This window comes from Morone saxatilis, unplaced genomic scaffold (genome assembly GCF_004916995.1).
Source record: "Morone saxatilis isolate NCDOM2014 unplaced genomic scaffold, NCSU_SB_2.0 Contig3, whole genome shotgun sequence".
Classification (NCBI taxonomy): domain Eukaryota; kingdom Metazoa; phylum Chordata; class Actinopteri; family Moronidae; genus Morone; species Morone saxatilis.
The window spans coordinates 7452411-7477612 of NW_023339873.1; the positions used below are offsets into that span (position 1 = coordinate 7452411).

At 40.3% G+C, this 25202-nt stretch overlaps 1 protein-coding gene across 1 annotated transcript in view; it reads right to left on the reverse strand.

Annotated features, from left to right (window-relative positions):
• Nucleotides 1-1247: 1247 nt before the first annotated feature.
• Nucleotides 1248-25202, reverse strand: part of fndc3ba (fibronectin type III domain containing 3Ba) — an 81131-nt gene continuing 57176 nt past the window's right edge. Inside the window, exons 11-25 of the mRNA XM_035673670.1 lie at nt 25055-25179; nt 23789-23963; nt 23137-23223; nt 21515-21650; nt 20584-20655; nt 19553-19671; nt 19193-19298; nt 18308-18480; nt 17554-17667; nt 17011-17160; nt 15118-15398; nt 11951-12175; nt 5564-5730; nt 4392-4519; nt 1248-2375 (exon numbers count right to left, since the gene is read on the reverse strand). Of these exons, the coding sequence (XP_035529563.1) occupies nt 2064-2375; nt 4392-4519; nt 5564-5730; nt 11951-12175; nt 15118-15398; nt 17011-17160; nt 17554-17667; nt 18308-18480; nt 19193-19298; nt 19553-19671; nt 20584-20655; nt 21515-21650; nt 23137-23223; nt 23789-23963; nt 25055-25179 (2370 nt within the window). The 3' untranslated portion in view covers nt 1248-2063. The remainder of the gene's footprint in view (nt 2376-4391; nt 4520-5563; nt 5731-11950; nt 12176-15117; nt 15399-17010; nt 17161-17553; nt 17668-18307; nt 18481-19192; nt 19299-19552; nt 19672-20583; nt 20656-21514; nt 21651-23136; nt 23224-23788; nt 23964-25054; nt 25180-25202) is intronic.

Sequence of the window (25202 nt, forward strand, 5' to 3'; positions counted from 1 at the left end):
CTTGGCTTTGTTTTTCGGGTTTGGGATAAAGGGGGTTTCAGGACTCAGGCGGGAGGTCGGGGGGCGGAGGGGGTGTTACATGTTATGTGTCAGAATGCCCTGTTCTGTTGAGTTGTGTTCTGTCGAAGGCTTGTTTGGTTAGCGAACATTAGTTCAAATCCCCAGAGAACATGTTCGTCTGAGGAAAGACCACAGACTTGCTACTGCTCTGATTACATGTCAATAAAGCACCTTTTAATAGAGAGAGAGAGAGAGAGAGAGAGAGAGAGAGAGAGAGAGAAGAGAGAGAGACAGAGAGAGAGAGAAGAAGAGACGAGAGAGAGAGGGAGAGAGAGAGAAGGAGGGAGAGTAGTGCATGGGCAGAAAGGTGGGATGGATCGAAAGTGAGAGGAGCAGCCAGAGCAAATGTAATTACAGAAAATTATGGGGACGAGAGGAGAAAAGAGGAGAAGAGTCTTCAAACGTATCGATTCACAGACTGGGTGGAAGGAGAAACTACAGCTTCAGCACTGCTCTGGCTTGTGGCTAGCTAAATGTCGGGCAGGGTTAAAGCTCAAGCTAACTCCTAATGGCTTTCCTGTTTAACACACACAGCTCTGAGAAGGGCGGCTAGCTGGCAGGCTGTTAGCACCTCTGGGTCTGTGACGCTACGGGCATATCGCTACTGAAGCTACACATAAACAGGCTGGAGCAATGGTACGTGAGATGGTAGAATATGGAAGGACTGACTGAGGGCCAATCAAATGCTCAGCCCAGCCCTTTCCTGGTAAGCTGCAGCCAATCACAATCCCAGTCTGGTTTCCTAAACGCTAAAGCCAGTTTATGCCCAACATTCGAATACCAACAAGGGTTCATATTCTGGTCCAAGACCAGTGTTTAAGGGCTCCTTCAACCGTTCACACGAACTGACCTCAGAGCTGCTGTTTGTGAGCACCTAGAGTCGACTCCTCCCCTTTCACACTGTAGTTCAGACCTTACATTGCCATCACTTATATTTATATATATATCAATTGATATACATATACATTGTGTTGTATATATATATACTATTATTATAATAATATATATAATATAATATATATATATAATATATATATATATATATATAGATATATACTATAATGTGTATACTATATATAATATAATAATAATATATAATATAAATATATAATTGTGCTGTTATATTATATATATATATAATATATATACATGCTGGTTTTTCCACCATTCCTTATCTGTTATATATATATATATATTAGATAACTGGTTTTCCATTCTTTCTGAGATATAATAAAATCACAGGATAGCAGCATCTTTCACCACACATGAATTGCATCACTTTGGTAGCTGAATGAGTGAATGATTGAATATTAAAAGCTGAGCAGATATGTGATTGGATGAGTGTAATTGTACATGTGTGCATGTATGTGAACGTAAATTTGCACTGTGTCTTTATCAGTCTGTGTGTGAGAGCAGGTGCAGATTGCATGAATTGACCGACAGCCTGTAGAGTGGTAACAAACTGAATAATAAGGTATGAAGGGCTAAAGCTTTGAAGGCCCACATTAGAATATGGCTGAAATGAATAAAGACTGCAGCAAAAAAAAAAGAAAAAAAAGGAAATTACACATAGAAAAAAAAAAGAGGCAATGACTGTCAAGAAATATACACGTTCTCTAATCGAATATGTTTTAAAAAGATACAAAATAAAAACATGCAAGTCAGTCTGAGGAGCAACTGCTTTGCTCACAGCTATTTTAAGGCTTGATTATCAGTTTTCTTTCCCAACGGAGGTACAGCTAAGACAAGGCTTCCCTCGACAGAAATCCTTAACAAATGAGACAGACAATGATACAAAGACAGCAGACACATAGAGAGAAATGAGACCAAACTGAGTGAAGGCAGAAGACAACAGGAACAAAGCCAGAATTGATACTTTGACAAAAAAAAAAAAAAATACATAGCCTTAGAAGTATATCTCAAGTGTTTGTTTTGATTTCATTCAGTTCTTTCATAGACTCTGTGATTTTGCTTTCTCTTTCTATCCTATAGTTAAAATTCCCTCACTTCATGAAGAAGTACTGTAGCAAGCAGGCGATGAGGATGGAGAAGCCTGCGAACACGCACACGATGAGCGCAGCGAAGCGCTCGTCGCTTGAGATCAGGCCCGCCCCTTTGCCTGTTTCCACGGCGCACATCTCTCCCGATGATGCCATCTCCTGGCGACGCAGCGTGAAAAAGGAGGAGGGGCTCATTGGTCCGCACAGTTCCTGGCACGTATCCTGGCAACGGCGACAGGCGCCCACGCGGAAACGATAGTCCGTGTTGCCCTGGAGTCCAGAGATTTGGAACACGCCCTCCTCTCCCTTAAAAACCTGTGAGTGGAGAGAAAGATGGAGAGAACTAAGTTAAGCAACAAGTTTGTAAAAAACATATAGTTTATTTTTTCTCATTAGTGTAAAATGTAAATGTAAGTAAGAGACTTATCCACTGAACCCCAATGCCAGTTGATTTTATTGAAGGTGTGTTCGTGAGTGACATGAGTTGGTGTTTTGTTGGAATCCACAACCTGCATGCTTGCAGCGGTCACATATGATTGCTTGTTTTCATAGCGTGTGTATCGAGAAGCTCTCAGCAGGTGCCCATTTGCAAAGGGAACCAGTCAAATTATGAGAATACACTAGCAGGGCATCATGACCATACCATAGTGAGAAGACCAGCCCCTGGAGTGTCATGATTGTGTCCTGTCTTTATGGAATATGCTTATTGTTGGCAACACAGCTTGCTGATTGTGTCATCCTTGCAATGAAATTTGAGCAGTTATTGTCATCACTCAGAAGAATTTTATCTGCTGCTAGTTAGAGTTATAAAGTCATTTTAGTCTCTTGACAGGTCATTGTCTTGAACAAGAGCAACTATTATTGTTGTGGTTTAGGGATAAAGCTGACAGGTAGGAACATGTATACTTGTTTTCTCTCCCTTGTGTGCATGCTGTCCTTGTCTTTCTTTCCCTTTGTGTGTTTGTGTCCTTTCTTCTATCTGGATGAATGATGTGTTTGAGCTTTTTCTCTTGTGCTATTTTCCAGGTCTCCATGATGGAGAGGTTTGTTTAGGGACACCTGGAAATTGCTTGACTCCCGGAACCATATTCTTCATTATGACAATCTATAATTTTTGTCATCCTGATTGTACATACTGTAATTTTATTTTGTTGGTTTAATCTACTGCATGTCTCTCTGTCCTGGAAGGGGGATCCCTTCTCTGTTGCTGTTCCTATGGCTTCTTCCATCTTTCCCCGTTAAAGGGTTTTCGTATTTGAAGAGGGTGCTGTATGCTGTACAGATTGTTAATCAGTGATTTGTAATACTGGGCTATATAAATAAAACTGACTTGAGTTGTAGCTGATCAGGAACAGTGAAATGTTTTTTTTTGTGTGTGAGAGCAGCTGACACCTTAGTTTTCCTTTCAGTTTAAAGCAGCAGGTGGACCGTAAGTGTGCGTGTGTTTTACACAAAGGTGTATTGATTTTTAGTTTTATCCTCCAGAGTTTCATGCTTTTCGTGCTCATGAATGATGTTGGCAAATTAAACAATAACGTGTGTATGCAGCCACTCACTGTTTATCTCACTGTGAGAATAAGAAACAAACACAATAAAAAGACAAAGCCACAGAGAGGGAAACATACAAACATCTGACAAGCAGCATCACAGATTTGTATTGACAGCTGATGTGTGTACACATAATCAAATGAGCAAATACACATCAGACATCCCCACATGCACACATATACACACAGCTGCGATTGTGTCCGCTGGTGAGTACCAGCAGTTCTTCCTTCCAACCATTCAGTAATTCAATAACAGAGAGTAAATGGCCTTGAAGACAAATGTCTTTTTGTCTGTAGTCTACTCGTTTGCTCATCGCTCCAACTGCCAGCCCCAATCCCATACTTCCAAGCGCTGCCAAAATCTTTTTTTCACTTGTTTCTATGTTTTGAGTCTCATTAAAATCCTTCAATACAATTCAATAAGTTTTGCTGGCACTGCAATTTACCATAAATTTCAGAATGCTGTACTTCTCAGTGCCGGGAAGACATAGTGAGTGTAAGAAAGAGTGTCTGTGTGTGTGAGTTTCATCCTCCTATGTGCAAATTCATGTCTACGTGTGTAAGCAGTTGAGTTCTCAGTAATACCTTCCCCATCAATGCAAACTTAATTTTTCTGCTCCTCAGAGAGATTAGAAAATATCCTCCCAGTAGTCATACACACTTCCACAAAAATAAGAGTAAATCAAATAATTGAAGAGGGACTCCGGATTACAGAGACACTGGAGCTCTCAATACTATCCTCATATTACCTGTGTGTGTGTGAGTGTGTCTGTGTGAGACCAACCTGTTTGTATTCTGACTCGCGTCCCACCAGCACCTGAAGCACGTAGCTCACCGGATCTCCTCTCATTGGTGGGATAGTCTCCCATGTGATCTCACACATGTTTCCCTCCAGCTGTTGCACTCTAGGAGCTGTTGATATAATTGGTAAGAAAACATGATTACAATCACACGACAGGATTTCATACTTACATAAAAGTAATACAATATAAAACAAATATTTGGAGCATTTACTATTGTAAGAATGCATGTGGAAGGCCAGATGAAAGCTATTTCTAATCATCTATTTATTAGTAAATGCTAACATCCATCTCCCTCCTAGAATCTAATGCTCCATATCAGCAGTAATGGTTGTGATTATGTTAATGGCTGTTTAGACTAAGTGTGTAGGTACTGCATGTCATACTGGATGTAAGGCACAACAAAGGGAATGGATCTCTAATGTGGAATAATTTTGTTCTTCAGTGTTGATAATTGTTTTGCAAAGCAATATCCTTTGGGGATGACGCCATTTTAGACTGGAAATAATAACCTAACAATGATGATTCAATTCTGACTGCATTAATTGCTGTGCAAAATACATAATACATTTTATTTAACTTCAACCAGGGACCTTATTCATTGATCTGTGCTTCTCTTTATCGTTCTGAATAAAAACTGATTTGCAGAGGACCTTTCGGACAGCTCACATACACGGCTTCCGGTTTTACAGAAGCTTTTTGGATCCTTGAGGCGGTTTATGGATATGTCAATGCTGTGCTGCACATTCACAGCCTCACAGTCCTACCCATAATACTTTCAAGTTATATATCCTGAGAGGATACTCTTTACTGTGATTATTGTAGCTATAATAAGCTACTGCCTCTCAGTTTACAGCAAAGACCACATACTGGAGGCAATAATCAAGCAAGGCACCAGTAAACATGTCATCTCTAACAGCCAAACAGAAACAAATGTATTGCCTTTTTTGGCCTGTATGTGTATCACCTCTTTTGGATCATTCAGTGTAACTTCTAAGCAGCTGGAGCCAGCTGAATCAGCTCTTCAAAAGATAAAACTTAGCTTAGGTATAACATAACTGGAGGTCAAGCTTGTTCTTATGTTATACATCATCCCCCCACTTTTCACCTTGCAACAAAACGCAAACAAACACACACTTTATCTGGGGCAGTTTACCTTTGAGGGTAGGGGGTACAGACTTGGTGGTGCAGAAGGTGTGTGTGTCAGAGAAAGGACCCTCCCCAGCATCACTGATGGCCTGTATTCTGAAGCTGTAGCTGCTGGACTCGGTCAATCGCTGGACCTTGTATGTGTGGCTGGGACCACGGTAAATCGTCACGAACCTGTACAGAGAACATTATGAAGAGGAGGGGAGAGACAATGAATTACAAATCTAGAGAAAAATCTGTAAAAGAGAATGAGGGGTGACGGAGAGGACACGAAGAAAAAGTGAGTCAAAGATAACGGAGAAGGTGAAGAGTGGGGTGAAGGTGAGAGAAAGGAGTGATGGTGCTATGAATAGATTACTGGGGAAGGCAGAGATGCAGTGATAGACAAGCTCAGTTAAAAACCTTGGTTAACAAGAGCAGTGAGGGATGAGGCATCAATGGGATTGGACTTGGATTGCACTATCCACTAAACCAGTTTTGGGGACTGATGCAGACCATGTTCAGGACTGGATTGATGCAGTTTCCCTGGACTTTCAATGACTTCTCACAGAAGGCATTACCTGTTAACTGTGCCTATTAAAAGTTCTTATGGTGCATGCTGTTGCTGGCCTAACTATATAGAAATAAATCTGTTTCTATCCAAACAAACTCCTGTTACTTCAAATATTGGCCTAAATAGTTTACTGGCTGGTAACTTATAGGTTTATGATATGGTGCCTTTAAGTGGGATTGCCTTGAGAAATAAGTAGCTGAGACCTTGAAAAGAAACAGGGATGCTGGTGGGAACAGAGGAGAGTGCATCTTAAGAAAGATAGTGGTGATTTATGAACACACAGGACGAATAGTGACAGGCCATAGTCACAAATCTGATGAAAACGAGCACCAAAAAACGTTTCTGGCTGGCTAGATGGACAGATTGATGGACTAGAGGAGAGATGATAAGTGACCGAATGAGTGAGTAAGGGAGAAATGGGGATTTGAGCTGAGAAGGGCTTATTTATCTCCGCTATCAGCTTTTCAGCACATAGGGTAAAAGTCTGAGTGGGGGAAAGGAAGTTAAGGGAGAGAGAAAGACAAAGGTGACGGGGGCAAGTGAGAAGATAGGAGGCAGTGATAGAGGAAGAAAGTCAGAGGACGATATGAGGGAGAGGAGAAACAGAGCAAGAGGAAAAGAGAGGTGACTGGTAATTATAAAAGTGGAGACAGTGATTGAGGATTTGCTGCAAGAAGAAAGAGAAGAGAGAGTGAGAGAGGAAGAAGAGACGAGAGAGGTCACAGTTTAGCAGAAGGCTATAACTCCAGATGAGCTCTTTATGTAGCTGCACTACAGAGAAGTGATGTGTTTCTCTGGCTGATATATGATGTTGTTAATCCTTCACCTCACAGTCAGTCCTTAAAACACACACCCAACGCTGGTAGAATTAGTTCACTGGACTCAATGTAAATGCTATGTGTGTTCGAGTCACATGGCCACAACCACATGGCTGGAGAATTTGTAATTTTTATGTATATGCAGTTAATACATACATTTTTCCATTATCATAAGCTTCCATCATCAAAGCAATTAACACTCAGCAGGGCACAGACAATTAACACACACACACACACAAAATCACCAGGCCACAGTTAATGAGATGAAACTGCACACTTGGTCCTGAGCCAAACAGTCGACCAATTAACCACAACAAGGAGCAGAGAAGGACAGAGAGGTTAGAAGCAGACAAGCAAGGACGTGTTATTGTTGAGATTTGTTCTATTTTTTTCTGAAGTTAATTCATAGGAATGTCAGTATTGGATTTTTTAGAAGTTTATTTATTTCATTTTTCTGTCAAGTTCGCCTTTTGAGCTATACGATATAGACATCAGCAAGCACTGCTTTGATTGCACCAGCCGGTCAATTTTCAACACAATGTTTCAAGGAGCCTAAAATCACCAATCACAGGCAGAAAAGCTAACATTTATTTTGGCAAAACTTTGTCTAACATCTTATCAAACGGCATTTTTTATTTTTCAAAAGCGAGTGGAAACTTGAAAACTTTCCATATGATCATGATTGTCAGACAGTTTAGCAAGAGAGTTAACTAATAACGCTATCCATTTGACAGAAATAGCATATTATAACCACAATAAATTAGTGTAGTTGTCATCCTCGTAAAATTTACACAAGGAGATTTTTATAAATTTGTTATCCGTTAATATAGTAAACATGTTTTTAAGCAGTTAATGGATGATATGGATGTATCATGCATGCATACTTCTTGATAAGATTAACATTAGGGACAGAGAAGGACAAACAACTTATTTTCAAAGTGGCTGCACTGCTTCCTGTGGAAAAACAAATGAGTGTACAAAAAGATGAAGGACATAGAAATTAAGAACATGGAAGAATGAATAAACAATTGGGAGTGACAGGTGAGCAGACAATGTGAATGGAGAAATAAAGAAGCAACACTGGATAGATGAAAAGATGGAAGAATTTAATTGAAGAAAGGAGGACAGAAAAGGGGATGAAAGATGGATGAAAGGGTGGACAGACATAGCGATGGACATATTAATAGATAATTGTTATGAATGACAGCAACTGCACCCAAGCTTTGCCCCTGGTGCCTTTTCTTCCACCTGCATTCATCTTAAAAATCCATTGTGTCAGGAGCTTGAAACCTTCTTTGCACTACACTGCCTGTGTTGCCATGGTGCCCTTACACTCCCAATACCCCTAGCCAGAAGGTATTCTGGGTAATACGGACAGAGGAGAAAGTGAAATGAGAAAAAAATCATCCAGCTTAAAGGGCAAAAAAAAAAGGAAAAAAAAATAATAGCTCCAAGCGAGAGAGGACAGAGCACAAGCAACAAGTCTGCATACATGGAGATAAGAATGGAAAAAAATAAGCTGTGGGAGAAAGCGGGACAGAGAAGGAGAAAGGAGGAAAGTAAAGAAAGGGGACTCAATATTGTGAACTTGAGACAACAGCTTTCTTCATCATCTTACACACCCACAAAGATGTGGCGGGGTGGATGGGAGAAAAACAAAGAGGGTAAAAGATGGGACGAAGGAAGTATTGGAAAGGGGGCGCAATGAAATCAGATGAATAAATATGAATTAGATCGTCCAGAGACAGCGAGAGACAGGGCCGGGGACAGCCAAAGTCAAAAACATAAATAGCCACTAATGCTATTTGGTTAAAAAATGACACTGATGGAATTTATTGGCGAAATCTGAAATTATATTTGCAGAAATTGCAGCTGGCTATTCAATATGTTTGTTTACAAAGCATTCGATATTTTGTCTTTTTTCAAAATGTCCTTCCAATCTCCCTCGATACATTATGATTAGAAATGAAGCAGCTGGTTGCCATGGCAATTTCATCAATGATAAAAATTCCTGCTAATTCATTCTAATGGTGTGTGATGAGAAAGCAAAAGGGGGAAGAGGAGGAGCGTTGGAGGAGGAGCCCTGTAAACGAGCTCAATCCATCCAATCATCTGGTGATAACAGCACACACACACGCACACACACACACACACACTTCAACAAACGGTGATGCACCGCTAATGCAACCGCTAATACACCTAAACGTTCTGTCACAACCACGAGTAGCTGCAAGTAATGAATTCTAAGCAAAGGCAATTAGGCTGAAAGAGTCAGGAATTACACATCGTCATTATGGAGCATTCAGTTAATTATATTTTTTCCCCTCATCGCGGGAAATGATGGAGATATGAAGAGGAGAAAGTGAAATTGCGATTTATTCTCAAATATATATCAAATATTCCCTAAATCCTGAACAAATTCCAACTCCAAGTAACAGGGACTGCAAAATTTCAATTTTCTTTTCATAAAAACTCATTTTACCTCCACTTCATTCATTTGAGGTCAATCATTTGCATATTATGGTGTAGATAAAATGGAGAAAAATCCAACACCTCCAGGAGAAAAAACAAATATTGTGCTATGTTTTTTTTGGTGATGAGGGTACAGAAATGTGGAAAAACATCATCCCTGCTAAGTGGACAACAAGCCTTAATTCACTCGCACTTGGATCAACCACTCCTACAAGTCTACTATTAGAGAACAAAAAGGGACATGTGTGCACTCCAAAAATACTTGAAACTCGAAACTAATGATCATGAAATAATGACTATGATATTAGTGACCAATTAGGCTATTTTTAGACCAAACAAAAAGCTACCACGATGGGGCACAAACAAACCCTGGCCCCCTCTCCTCTAAAATTGTTGACAACAGCCTCTCAAATTGCTTTCAGTGTCAAACCTTTTATCCAGAACACAGAAAAACATTTTAAAATACAGAAAGAAATTAAACATAAGTCCATTATTAATGTTATATTAATTATTAATATTAATATTAAATTGTTTTTGTCTGTTTTAAACCGTGTATGTGTAGGATTGGCCCTATCAAACATAACACAGGCTATAAAATGCATACAATCAAAGGAAAAAACGAGAAATCCATTAAGCAAATGTTTTTTCTTAAATTCTCAGCAAATGACATGCTTATGCAGCACTTCCTCACGTATGCGTGTTAAAACAAACGCCAGGATGATTCTCAAAATACCATCTGATCCAGACATATGCATATATACACTAGTGTATCCAAGCGTGGTCACAATCGCAAACACACACACAGTAGCATACTACCATGCTAATCACTGTGCCAATTGGAAAAGGGTAAATAAAACTCTCTAAACTGTGAAAGCTGTTCTAATTTGGCTATCAGGGAGTGTGTTTGTGCCTATGTGCATTCCTCTGTCTTTGTATGTGTGTCTGTGTGTGTGACGGAGAGGTTAACAGATCACAGCCTGCCAGATAGAGCCCCATCTGTTGCCTGCTGCACTCTGGACCATTCCAGGGGTGCCTAGGTGCCAACTTGATGCCAGCCAAGCCTTAATTCAAACACTGATAACCGGCCAACCAGAATGGTAGAGGGCTGGACAGAGGGAGACGATCTGACAGGTGGGTAGACAGGCTGGCAGACAAAAGGGGCTCTTTACTGCTTTTCAGTTTAGTCTGCTTCCTACGTCTTTGTTCATCTCTCTTTGCTATTTCTGCTTGGATGTACTAAGCGCTAACATTAACACAAATCAGTCTGCTAATTCTTCGACTCCCTGTTTCTCTGTCTGTCACTCCTGTCTGACCAGTCAGTTAAATGGAGGGTTGATTGTTGGAGGCTGTATCCCGGCTGGCTACCGATGCTTTCAACGTGACTACTCACTGGTACATCTGGTTACTGCACACACACACACAGAAAAAAGGCAGTGTGTGAGTGTCTGTGGTTTGTGTGTAGTATTGACCTTCTTGGTGTATTGACTAAGCTGTTGGTTGAGGAGTCCGTGTGGACATGTGGTGCACAGGGTGGCCGAGATGTTTAGAGAGCACATCCTCTGAGGGGAACATCACATCAGTTTCAATCATACCAATATTGTTTTGTGCCTGCAGATGTGTGTATAGTGTTGATGGGTGCCTATTTTGAATAAAAAGTCCGCAAACCCAAGAAAAAAAACATTTAGAACAATTAATATTTATGTAAAAACAATTATAATGCAGTTACTGGCTCTCACCTAAAATAGATCAGGGTTGGCGGTTGCTATTTCTGTTAGAGTAAACTATGTAAGCTGGGGTTGGGCATTAATTAAATAAGGAATTTATTGGAATTGCTTCATGAGAATATGAACATATTGAGTTAGCATTTTGCCAAATCCTGCGTTCCAAAAGAAAATTGCAATTAGAAGTCAACTGAGTCATTTAAGTTTTTGTTTTGGCAATGATGTACAGTGGCTTGTACAGCTTGTACAGTAGAACACAGTTTGGTGCATTCCTTTCATTATTTTGTATTTCCATGTGCTTTTGCATGTATTTGCTATATTGTGATATATACTGATATCAGAAAAAATAATATTCAATCAACATTAAGATACTGATTTTAACCATAATGCGCATCAAAGATTGTTCTTATGGAGCTTCCTCCATGTTGTGAGATGTATCACACACTGATGGGCAAGCAGCACGAAGAAGGAACTTCATCGTCCACTATGCAGCCATTTCATGTCCATTGTTAGTTTAAGCAAGAGAGTTGTAAAGTATATAGGATTTTTTTGTGAATGACTTAAAATCAAACAACAAAGCATATATGATTAGTTGTACAGTGTGAACAAAAGCTGGGGTTCTTGTTGTCTTTCTTAAATGTATAAATGTATTGTATGCTTTAATTAGGAGCTGTTATTGTGATGTGTACATGAAATAAGTATGTTTTACGTGTTTGACATTTTATGTTTTCTTTACACTGTAGATGTGGTCTGGAATATACTCAGCTGGACCCCTTCTAAGTCTCTACCAAAAGGTAAACAATGACATAAGAGCGGTGCGTGTACTCCACCTGTGGTTCTTGTCCTCCATCTGTAGTGTGTAGACCATGTCATCGGCAAGCAGGGCGCGAGTGTGCGTGTTGCTGGCATTTTCGCCCCACTTCAGCTTCAGGCTCTGAGGGCCAGCCGCCGAGCATTCGAGAGGGGGCGGGGCTGGAGGGAGGGGGCGTGTCCTTGCCAGCAGGGGTGGACTCAGGGGACTGGAGCCGATGTCATTCACTGCCTGGATCTGTACACTGCGAGCCAGAAAGAGAGGGAGAGACAAATTACAATTTGTTCGTTACAGAAACTTTAATTGATTGGACTTTACTTGAGGTTTTTGGAAAAATAAAATTGGTGTTTCCACAACATATATGCCAATATTTTAACCTTGTGTGCTTTCAGTGGGTTTTCAGACCTTTTTCTCTAATGGTGGAGTAATTTTCTGTAAAGAGGCTGATCTGGTGTATTAGCTTTGATTAGCTTCTGTGATCCCTTCACCCACTACCATTCTCCCATTGCAATTCAATGTATTCTCCAGGATGAGATTTGTTTTCACAGCCAGTTCAATGTATAAACACACAGGCACTGTATAAACACAGTAACATACAATACATAATACATTCAAGTGTTGGCCCATTTTTTCCTCTATATAAACACTTTTACTGTTTTAATTTTTTTTGTCTAACTTGATCGATTTTCTAATATATAGCCATGTTTGATACACGTGCATAAACACACACACACAGAAGGACAAACAGATCTACTACTAATTAAAAAGGACTTGAATTAATGGATTTTTGTTGTTCAAACTCCCCTGCTGCCTTTCTTCTAGGAATCCATCTCCATTCCACAATGTTTTTCTGTCAATGTCTGATCAGCTGATTAGCAACCATATCAGACGCCCTCAGCTAGAGAGCTCCTACCATCTGACATTTAATTGCAGATTCTTTGCAACTGTAACCTTTCATTATAATTCATGCAGTTGAGTGAAGACAGAGGAGAAAGGGCAATGTTCATCCATCCAGTGGGTAATTAAGCATATAGATAAGAGATGATGAGGGACAGAGAAGGGGGAATAAAATGAAAGATAGGGAAGCTTAGCTTTTGATGATGAGGGATTACGTTTAGTTATGTGGGGGTTTACATATCAAAGTTCAGAAAAGTTTTTGTTTCACAGCATAATGAAGAAAACTAAGGGAAAATATCATTTTTTTCTAAACTTCAGCTGTTGCTGTACAATCATAAGGCATCAAGTAACCATATGTCCTTCATAATTGTACCTTCCTGCAAATACATCTATTTTAACGACAGTAGCTAATGGAGTTAATGTTGACATGCAACGCATTGTTTCCTTTACTTGGTGTTAGTACCAGTCCACTGCTGCTTTAGTGAATCTGTATTCAGTGATGTGTGAAGGTGGCAGTTACATCCTTTTAACACCTCTTAATATGTCTCTACAGACTCGTATTTTCACATTATTAATGGACTGTGATGGTATTAAGCAGAGATTCATAAGGTAAATAAGTGGAAAAAATATCACCAACATTTTTCTAAACTAAAGATGTCTTGCATAATGTTTGAAGACCTGAAGGTTATGAAGCTTTCAATGAAAACTTGAAGTGTAATTAGAAAATACATTCAAAAGTATAAATAATTACCACATTTAGGTAGTATAGGAAGTTTAGGTGTAGAAGACTTTTTTACCTCTGCTAAGGAGGTTATGATTTTGGTGCTATTTCTTTGTCTGTCAGCCGGATTACAGATAAACTACTGGCCCAATTTTTGTGAAAGGAAGGGTGTAGCATGGACCAAGAAAGAAAAATTACGGGGCGAATACACAGATTATTTTTCACTTTCGTTAACATTCTGATTGTCCACGGCAAAATTAACTGAATTCATCACGCATGAGCCATCCAGTCTTAACGTAAGTGAATGGTGTGCTGTAACTCAATATACAAGATAACATAGCAGCCACTTTAAATATCACCATACAAATAAAACACCTTGGCGGAGGTCTGCACTGTCCTACTAGTTTTTAATCTGTAAAATGTAAAAAAAAAAAAAAAACCTAATACTAACTACTGCTACTATTGAGAGAGACATAACATGGAAGTCTAAATGTCATTTATTAGCAATAACCTCAGAATGAAAACATTTGAAACTAGCAGTAAAGCACACACAGACAGAGCAAACAACATCTACTGTGGTCCTCCACAAAGCCATAGACACAAATAAAATATGAATAATAGAATTTAAAGTACCCCATTGCTGTAAATAACAACCAGAATTACCGTCATTGGCACACACAAAAACTCCCACAGACGGACTCTCTCCCTCACACAAACACACACACACACACGTGCACAAGCACTCACATGCACCGTGTTTTGCCTCAGTGGAAGCCATTATGCAAGAGACTAGAGTGACATTGGGACAAAAACAACCTCAGAATGAAAACAATGGTGTGTGATCACTCTGCCTCTTTACACGTCCCCCTACATTGGATACTCTGTCCTTTTCCCCCCTCCCTTGGATACTCTTTCCTTTTCCCCCCTCAATTCAAAGAACTAGCAATAAAATCACTTGCACATACACACTTGGGTAATCACAGAATTGCTTTCAGACGCATAACAACAGTAGCTGGTGATTCATATTACTGAGTAGTTGTTTACTGCTGCTCGAGTACAACAGGGTCCATCATCACTGCTGAAGCAAACATCATGCAGGCTACTACAGCTACTATAAACTACTACTGCTACCTATGGACCAATTCATACCCTGTATAATTTAAATTTTGGAGGAACATTCTCTATATATCATATAGTATAATTGTATTACCCATAACATGAACAGAAATACTATTATTAGTTTATCATTAATTAAATATCGGATAATAATTGTATTGTTTTGTATTATTGTATTATGTATTGTCTGTTGGTGCATTTAATAAACTTAACAAGAGTATTTTAAAACCTGCTGATTCAGTTATGCAAATATATTTGATATTCATGAAACAAAATTGGTGACTTTATAATAAAAACAGATCACACCATGAACATAAACATTCTCCTCTTTGCCTGCAATTGTCTTTTAAAGTCTAAGCTTCCAATTTGAGATTCTGGCCATGGAGTTCGAAAAGTTTGGAGAGACATGAGCAGGTTCAGTTGTTCTGACATCTAATGTTAATGGACAGTACCTGTATTCGCTGTCTGGCTGCAGGTCTGTGACAAGGTGACTTGTCCCTGATTCCACAGTAATGGTTTGGTCGTCCAGGGTGATGACGTAGGAGCTGATGTCTGCCCCATTGCTGTTTGGCTCGTCCCACTTCAGGAGGAGGCAGGTAGAAGGGGAGTGACCTGACTCTGAGGAGGTCGGGAGATCCAGGAGGGTGAGGGAGGAGACCGGGTCGGGATTTGTCGCCGGGGTCCGGAAACTCACCTGCTCGCTGTAAGGACCAGCACCTGCCTGATTCACCGCCTGAGTTGGACACAAGAGCACAGAGAGGGTGAGAGAGATGGAGAAGAGATGCAGGAATGTGAGGACAGAGAAGAGGTGAAGAGAGGGAAAAAAAGGAAGAGGATGAGCGGAGAGACAACACGACAGATAATGAAAAAAGGGAAGGAGAAAAAGGTTAAATAAACTGGCAGGAGATAGAGTAACACGGACAAAGAGCAAGAGAAAGTAAAACAGAGGGGAGAAAAAGACATGAAGAATGAAAGAGGACAAGAAAATCAGCAGAGGGAGAGGAATTCAAATTAGCTGCAAAAGAACGTTAGTCCATTTCTTGTGGTGTGTCACACATTTATATTCAACTCAAGTATCCTCTATCCTGAAACGGGGACAACATATAGCAGATATTTAAGAATACATCTGCTAGATTTTAACGGCTTTTTAAAAATAATTGGATTTCTTTAAATCTGACAGCAAAACGTGCACTTTTAATTTAACAAGCAAGACAAAACAAGCTGTCTGCGTGGAGTGATGGATTTATTGTAATTGTCAAAATTATACAGCACTTCCAAGAATGTTAGGAGTACTTATTTTTTCATGTAAAAATGTACTGTAACCACTTTTCAAGAAAAGCCTGGCAACATCAAGGTGACATGCACATCAAGGAGTAGAAGGCGTGTTTTGCATTCTGCTCTCCAAGTAAGTCTTGACTTACTACTTTATCTTGGCAGTAAACTATCTACATACGTTGAGGGTCCGACAAGAACATTTATATTTCAGTAGTATTTCTGATTTATCATCAATTGTCAAAGATGTTTTGGCGAAGCTTGAAAAACATAAAGGAATTTGAGGACCTCTTAATTTACCCTATCTTTGTGTGAGTCTGGCTATTTGAAGTGTTCACATAAAACAAGTGAATGTCAAGCTATAGTAGGTGAACCTGCACTGGATCATACAGGTACAGGACATAAGAAGTCACAGAGAGTTAAAGTAGAGTGTTCTTCTTAAGATGCACATCTGTCCTATTATTACACATATGAACACACACATGCTCACTACTACTGCACACAAACATGAAAATCACACACACACACAAAAGCATTGATTAGGACGCTCAGATGACCTTGTGCTGTCCTCTAAACTATAAACGAGCCCATAAAGAAGTGAGCCGTAAAACATGCTGTTATTGGATTCATAGCTTCAGAGGGTACATCAGGAGAGAAGGCTGAGAAAGAGAGATGATTTGTGTGTGTGTGTGTGTGTGTGTGTGTTGTGTGTTGTGTGTGTGTGTGTGTGTGTGCACTTATTTATGCACAAGATTAAGAGTAAGAACGCAAATAAAAACAATTATCATCAACCTTTCGCTGGTTTCTGTTTATCAGTGCATGTTTCTTGATTTTGAAGCTCCCTTGGCTGATATTTGTATGCAAGTGTAGTGTATTTGTCTGTGTCTTGAATAAGTCTCTGGCATGCTTGCAACTGTTTCTCTGTGTATGTTTGTGTGTGTCTAGTATAGTTCATGTGCTTTCTGCGATTTCTTGTAAGCAAACATTTCTGTGTGCCTGTGCATGGATGTGTTAATTGTACATGTATTTCACCTATTCCATAAGTAGGTTTGAGCGTATGTCTAATGTGTTACCTGTAGCCTGCAGCAGTAGTCTGTGGCAGGCGTCAGGTCCGACAGTTCACACTGTGTGGCAGATCCACAGTAGATCAGCTCCATGGGTTCGTCTTCCCTCGCCCACTCCAAACGATACTCAGAGATGTCTGTACCCGAACCCTCGGGACTCTGCAACACACAAAAACCCAACTTCACTCACGGAATGGAAAGTTTTAATTTTTTTTAAAAAAACTGCCACATATTGAGAAATACAGTGCCACAACAAAGAAGGCCAAAGGGACAGGGACAGGCTTTATTGAATTCAAGATACAACACCAGAGACTTTTTCTTCAATTTGGATACATCATCCAGGGGAATTGGATTGCTATGAACAACAGTCTCCTGGGTTTTCTTGTTCATAACAGCCCAGACAGCCAAATTTAAAGTGGCAGGTTTATAGGTCAGTAGAACCAGAAAAAGGAATATTGGGCCTCTTTAGACAGCTTTATGAAATGTGGCCAGTCTTTGCGGATAAAAGTGGTTCTTTCTTTTAATTAACACATAGCGTATTGTTTGTCTCACCTCCCAGTTGAGCGTTACGCAAGTGTTGCTGGTGAGATTGATGAGTGGCGCCCCGCACTGGCCAGGAGGACCTGCTGCAGTCGTCACCTCTGTTGGCTCAGAGTACGCTCCGAACTAAAAAGAAATAGACACCAGACTTGCAATGAGACATGTGTTGGAGGAGGAGGAGGCAGCGCAAATCGCACCAGGTTACCTGTGCATGTGTGTGCGCATGAGTTTTTGTGCAAGCAGCAGTGCTGTCTTTTTTTTTGGTGCCCTCTCTGTTCTCCCTATTTTTAAGCATGTGCACTGTGTTTGTGGCTGTGTCTGATCAGTAAGTCTGAGTGCTTGTTCACTCTTGAGTGTGTGGATGATCAAACCAATCAGATGTTGGCTTCAGACTGTGCAACACCGCTGCATTAACCCACGGATGCTGTTAGTCTGTCTGGGACACTCTGACCTAATAGATAATGGCCTTTTGTCCATGTTTGTCTGTGTTTGTGGCTACAATAAAAAAAACATTTGAATTAAGTTTTTTTTAATATTTGGATCATATCAAGAGTTTCCACAGTACATGTACTTAGCGTGCAGAGTAGATTTCAAGGCCATAAGAGCCATTAAACACAGAATTTAATGCTGGTCAAGCACAAAATTTGAATTCAGTGAAGTACATTGTTGTGGTCTTGAATGGCAAATTGCTGGCTGATGGGCTTTCTATTTATTTTTTTGTTATTTCTGATCATATTCCTGCTGCGTGTGCATGTGAATTTCTCACCCCAGCCTCATTGGCAGCCCTCAGTCGGAAGCTGTATGTGGCACCAGGTAGCAGACTACCAACGGTGCATTGCAGCTCTGACCCATGGTAAACCTCTGCTGGCCTGGTGTCCCCCTCACTCATCTCCAGGCTAAACACACACTCCTCACATACTCCATCAGATACAGGAGGATCTATGGGGCCACAGAGAAAGAGAAAGACAGAGAGGAGAGAGAGAGAGAATTATGCATCAAAATCATGTGTGATGGAAAGACACAACCTATATGGTACGATGCCTTTTAATACACAGACTTTTACAGAGATTTACTCAATATGATGTTAAGTTTTATATGAATATGTGTGTTTACAGATCAATTAACCAGGTAAATTTCTGAGTCACTTCTGAGGGGTTCTTCCCTCCAACAGCTGCTTCACTTCACTTCACTTCACCGGCTGCAGTATGGTTAAAGTAATAAATGACGGAGACAGTGGGGAAAACCCTCCAATGCATTATGTCTGACCTTCAACTCGAGCCAGTAATTGCAGCAGCACTGCCTGAATTTGAGCTGATTAGGACTGTGGCCAGCTGTATTAGACTGGTTAAAACAAGAACTTCCTCAGCGTTTCAGGCTGGGAGACTTTTGCCTGCCAACAGATAACAGTACTAATTTGCAATAATGGGCTGACATTAGGAGAGTCAAGTCAGATATGAGGCTAGGTTAGGCCTTTAATGGGCTAAATTAGGGCTCATTTAGGCTGAAACATGGTTGACTGAGGTTACATTAGAGTTGGCCAGGGAAACATATTAAGCAGCCAAAGGGTGATTTAGCCTTCCTTACATAAAAAAATTCAAATACATTCTGGTAAATAAAGCTAAACACAGTGTGCGTGTATGTCTGCACTCACCCCATTCTAACTGCACTTCCTTGTGTTTGGCTTTACCCACAATCCTCGGCGGCTGGCATGGCCCTGGCGGGACGCTTAATGTACGGACCGGAACACCGACAGTGCACTTCAGTGATAAACACAGGAAAATAAAACATAAGAGAACTACAGTTACATATCAGTTTGATGAATTACTGGCAGAAATATGAATTACACTTAGGTATTTTGTTGATAATGGGTGAGCAGATTGTAGATTTTCCCACATTTTACTATATGAGCAACACTGGTGCATCACTGTTGAATTACACCTAACTCAAGAACTGTTTGTGAAAATTGAAAGTTACCACTCTGAAGTTGTTTTTGTGTATGTGTGTGTCTTACAGGGCTGTGTCCTCCGGTGGTGATGCTACACACACGTAGGCGGTAGAAGGTCCCAGGTGTCAGGTGCTCACACACACATTCTGTTGCTGGACCACTGTACGCTACATCCCACTGGCTCGCTGGAGACACACACAAATTAACACAATTACACAACTGATCACATACATGAGCATTTATAGAATCATCTCCTCTTTCATATGTATGCTGCAGTCGACCTATTGGTATTCTAAATAACACAGTGACCTAATTAATACCTTCTCGCTACTTTATGTAACAGTTTTTGTTCTGTTGATGGACAGTGTAGGCATATGAAATTAGTCTGCCTGCAAATCAGCACTATTGCTATGCAAATATAGGTCCTGTTTACACCACTGCATGGAAAGCAATTTTGCAGCAGAAGGGGCATATACTGTGACTATGTAATGCTTGAGACTACAACATGAAGTGGAGTTCAAGAAAACTTCCATGCGCTGCACCTCAAAAAGACAGTGTTTCACAGCAGTAACCTACAAGGAATTACAGCAGACACGATGTAGACGACATGATATGAGTCAGGACCATGAGTTCAGTACTGGTGCAACTTAGTGAGCCAAATCAAATCAAATTAAATCAACTTTATTGTCACATATACAATCTCTCCTCTCATTATCAATGAAAGAAAAACATCAGCTTTTGATATTCTTCGGTTCTTTGACATTCAACACTAGTCTCGAGTAACACTCTCTCTGTGATTGAATGAATGCAAACTGAAGAAATGAAACAAGAGAACATTTGGTTTCCTGGAGTAAAGATCTGAAATCTAAACAATGCTGTGAGCTAAACTGATGCTAAGAGGGAGTCAATTATGGCAGCTATCCTTCATAAAGACAGTAAGTGAGGAAAATGGATGCATAGAGAGAAGGGGCACAAAGGACTGATGGTACATTTTGAGCTTTGTTTTATAAAATCATAGACTTGAGAACAAACTCGCAAATTAGCTGAATGTGTGGCATGGATAGATGGATGAATGGACTGACAGATGTAAAACGTACCTTCAGAGCACCCCTCTGAGATCTCTAGCAGGTACGTAAGAGCCTCTGAGCCCCCATTGTCCTGGGGAGGATCTGTTGCAGGAATAAATTGATTCATTTTAGTTTTATATCCCGCGTAAACACTATGAGCTGCGCAACAAAAACAGGTTAAATTTTCAACATGGCCTTAAGGTTTCAGGAAAAGGTGTGAAATGAAAAAAATACACATTCATAAGTCATCTGCTGAGACTTTTCATGACAATTAGCATCCTCAGTATTGTATAATGTCTTCCAGCCTGAAGACATTAATGCAGTGCAGCTACCTCACTTTGAAATGGTCAAGCTGTAGCAGCTAGCGCAGAAATCACACTACTTACAACATAATAAAGGCAACTGTTTATCACTCAAAAAAAAAATCAATGATCTGAAAAGACGTGAGAGACATACAGTGAGATCTGTGCCATGTTTACAACATGTGAGAAAGGACAGGCTGCCCTTACTCCTGCAGTACTAATGCAGGACAGATGGATGATAGCAGTCCTGATGGCTTTTATGGCTGCTACCTCAGTTTCATGATAACACCTCAGAGGCAGCAGTTCATTAACGATTTTCCTACATTTTAACAATATTATGTATTCTGTAACGATGTCTGCTAGATGCAAGGTTTTAATTTTCAAGTGGAATTTTACAGTGTTTACAGTTTACATTGAACACTAGCATTGTTAACATTATTACCACTTTAAAATGAGTACACTTGCTGTACTTAACACCAGAAAATCTTAAAACTTATTCATTTAGGAAATTGTGAGCCCTTGGCTTTCTTGTTTTCAGAGTTAACTAATGGACTAAAGCAAACGTGTGAAACTATGTTAAGTATCTCAGCAATCTCAGCAATCAATCAACCAAGTGACTAAAACACATGATGGTTAAAACTAGTCCAACTAGTCTTTACCCCATGTGACGGTAAATCCGTAGGGCGTCGCTGCGGTGACACAGGGTGTAGATGGTGGGCCGGGTTTGTCTGGATTGGTGGTGCACACCAACACTTCACTGGGACTGCTCTTTCCCTCCATGTTCGATGCTATGAGCTGTCGGGAGGAAAATGGACATAATGGAGGGTTAAAAAAAGGAGAGTGTAAGGCAAACAAATTGAAATGGGCAGAGAGGAGCCAAAAGAAAAGGTGAGGAAGAGGTTGACAGGAGTACAAGATGCAGTGGATGGTATGGCAGAAAGGAATAGGATAAAAGAAGAAACAAAATGAGCAAAGATGGAGTGTTAGAGAAATAGGAAGCACTGTGAGCACGGTTGGATGAGAGAAGAGAACATCAAGAAGTAAAGGAACTGTCCTGATTAATAGGAGCCATTACTCTCTGCTCCTTCATCTATGGCTCTCCTGGTTCTTCCTCCTTCATTTCTCTTCAGTTTACTCCCTCCATTACCCCATCCAATGGACAATCAATTTGCCTTGTTCTCAGAATGTTCACACCGGACGAACATCACAAAGAACACATAGGTGTCTCTTTGTTTTTGAGCATGTGTGTGTTTGTGTCTTTAAACATCTACCACCTCATGTGCACATGTGTGAAAGTACATGAAAGGTGTTTGAAATGATTGCACCATAATACACTGTTAATGACAAGACACGAGTACCTGCATTAATACACAAGCAAACACACTTACAGAGATCTACTGCCGGTACATTTTGTTTCACAATGTCCTCACATTATGAATAGCCATTACAGCTTTTAGTAGAGCCGGATAGCGTTCTCTACCTGCTAAATGGCTGGTGAATTGCCTTGTTTCACTACTGGTTAAATTGCAGCCAATACTCTGGTGGTAAAATACTGTATTCCTTCCTAGATTGAAAGATGTTGTATGAAGACATTTAGATAGGTTGGTATCATTGACAACATTATTTACATTTAACAGAAGGAAAACATCACTGACTGACTGGAAATTTAAACTTTACTCAAGAGTGAAATCAAACAAGTCTAGGTCAAACGGTATACACAGCTAAGCTTTTCAGTGGTTTGCTTTAATCTGCTTTGAACACCATAACAGCACATCCTAGTCATCTCAAGCACCAAAGCAGCTAATGCTAATAATGCTAATTATTGTCCATTTCTATCATTCTGACACATATGCACACACCAAAGAAACAAACATTTGCTTTCTTGAGAGCAAGCTGAGAAGACTGACTCATGTCTGTGTGGTAAATATGAAGTTACAGCAAGCAGACAGTTAGTTTAGCTTAGCACAAAGACCGGAATCCCACAAACAAATGACAACAAGACTACAGCCGTGTCCTCCTAGTTCCAGCATTTAAACAATGCCAGGCTAACTGAGCTAAGAAAGTGAAGTCCTTTTGCATTACCCCAAAATGTCAGACTAAATATATATGTTGTATTTTGTATATTGTATATATATATATATATATATATATATATATATATATATATATACAAACAACTTTGTGTGTATGCAGAATATCCTTCTGATAATCTGCATACACACACAGAGGCAAGACTGCAGAAAAACACACACAGCAGCATCTACATCACATCGTGACTTACCCTGAATTTATACTGTGTACTCCTCTTCAGGCCTTGTACAGTACAGGTCAAGTTTTCTCCAGTGTACTTTGGATGAAAGTCTGTTCCCTGTAGGTGATACACTGTCAGTAGTCTGTGTGTGTTTCTTCTTTTCCATCTATTAGCATTTGTGTACATTCTTGAGCATGTGGATGCAATAAATACTGACTTTTGCATTATATGTGTGTGTGTGTGTGAGGGAGTGAAGCAGTGTGTGGGAGCAATTCCCTTTTTATGTTTATGTGCTGAATATGCATATGGTATGTGTTTCTATGTGTATGCTTGTGTATTATAGGATTTACTGCTCTGTGCATCTGCTGTACATTTCCCCAAACTATTGTGCAATGCATTATGCATGTAATTTTAAATATTTTCTCATAATGTACTTTTAGAGATTTTTTATTCCCCTCTTTATCTTCCTGTGGGATCCAAGTAACTAAGCTCAATCAAATCACACAAAAAAGAAAAAGTTTCACAAAAACAAATTAAGGTTTTATGTTTAGTATGGGGGATTGTGTAGCTCCTGCCATCGTTCAAATATATGAGGGCTGTTTTTAATGTATTGGAAAAGAACCAGTGCCAGTAATATAAACTTTAGAAATGTTTTCATATAATATGTCTGCGTGGTACTCACGCTGTTGTCCTCCTGGATCTCAAGTGTGTATTTGAGCTGCTCCTCACTCGGACTGCCCTCCGGACGCCCCCACTCCAGAGTCACCCAGGACACCCCCGCCCTGACCAGCCGTGGTGCCAGGGGCAGAGCAGGCAGGGTGCCCATGGTGTAAAACACCACCTCTGTGCTGAAGCCACTGCACATAACACAAAAACATTTACATTTCATTCACATTTTTGATTTTATTCAAACTGCAGAAGCAAATTATTGACTTGTTGGATCATTACTTTTGAGGGAAAAGGGGCCGCAGTGCAAGAGGAAAGGGAAGCTGTGCATCATGAATTACAAATTCAGCAGAGACAGAGGCACATTTTTGAAAAGTGAAAGGAGAGGAAAACATGAATAAGAAAGGACACTGACATCACTGCTCGTTTGAAGGGAGTGCAGGGGTTGCAGTTTCTAGTGGAAAAGAAGCAGAAGAGCGGCGACTGGGGTAAAATAGTATGTCAGATCACAGGCACAAAAGACGACAGGGGGTGTGGGGGTAGGGGGTTGAACATGAATTTAAATGTATAACCAGCAGCAGAAATGGGAGAGGTTGTAAAACTTTTTTCTAGTAAGAAAAATAGCAAGTAAGCAAAAGCTTGTGTGTGCCGAGTATTTGTGCGTGTATGTGTGTCCATATGGCTTCAAAGGGGAATCAAGGCGAGGGATGCATTAGGGCCGCTTTGAGTTTAGCCAGAGAGCTAATATCTCCTCCCTCGCACTCACTGCCCTCTATCACCCCCTCCCTTCTCCCTGTCACCCTAACGACTGCTGGCGAGATGCTCCCCGCCATAATGACAAAAAGGAAACAAGAGGAGAGGGGAAATGGAGGGAAAATGAGAAAGCGGAAGATGACTCATGTCACATGCAGAATAATAGCCACAGATGTTCTGGTGGTACATGTCTGTGTGCGTCTGTCCATCATTATGGAGGTTTACGCATTTATTCCGACATAAAAATGTATGTTGTGGCTGACACCGATACAATTTGCTCCCATAAGTATAAGTGTGGTATGTGGTTAAAGACTTTGCATCATATTAAGGACAACATGTCAGGTCCTCTATGTGAAAAGCTGCCATGCATTTTAATAAATCTGTGCTCCTATAGCATAAGAACAAGGAACAAGAAAGAGTTATGGCATATGCCTTCTGTGCTATTTATGATGATGTGTGCATGAATACATTTTTGGGTGTTTGTGTGTGAAGCAAACGTGCTTGTGCATTCAGTAATAGGTAACAGTACCTTCTGCCAATGTCGTTGTGTGCAGCCACTCTGAACGTGTAGCCACAGGCGGGGTACAGTCGTGTCAGCTTACAGTGTCTCTGGCTCCCAAAGTAACATTCTCTGAAAACACTGTTCTTCTTTCCCTGCAGAGGAGAGAGATGGATGC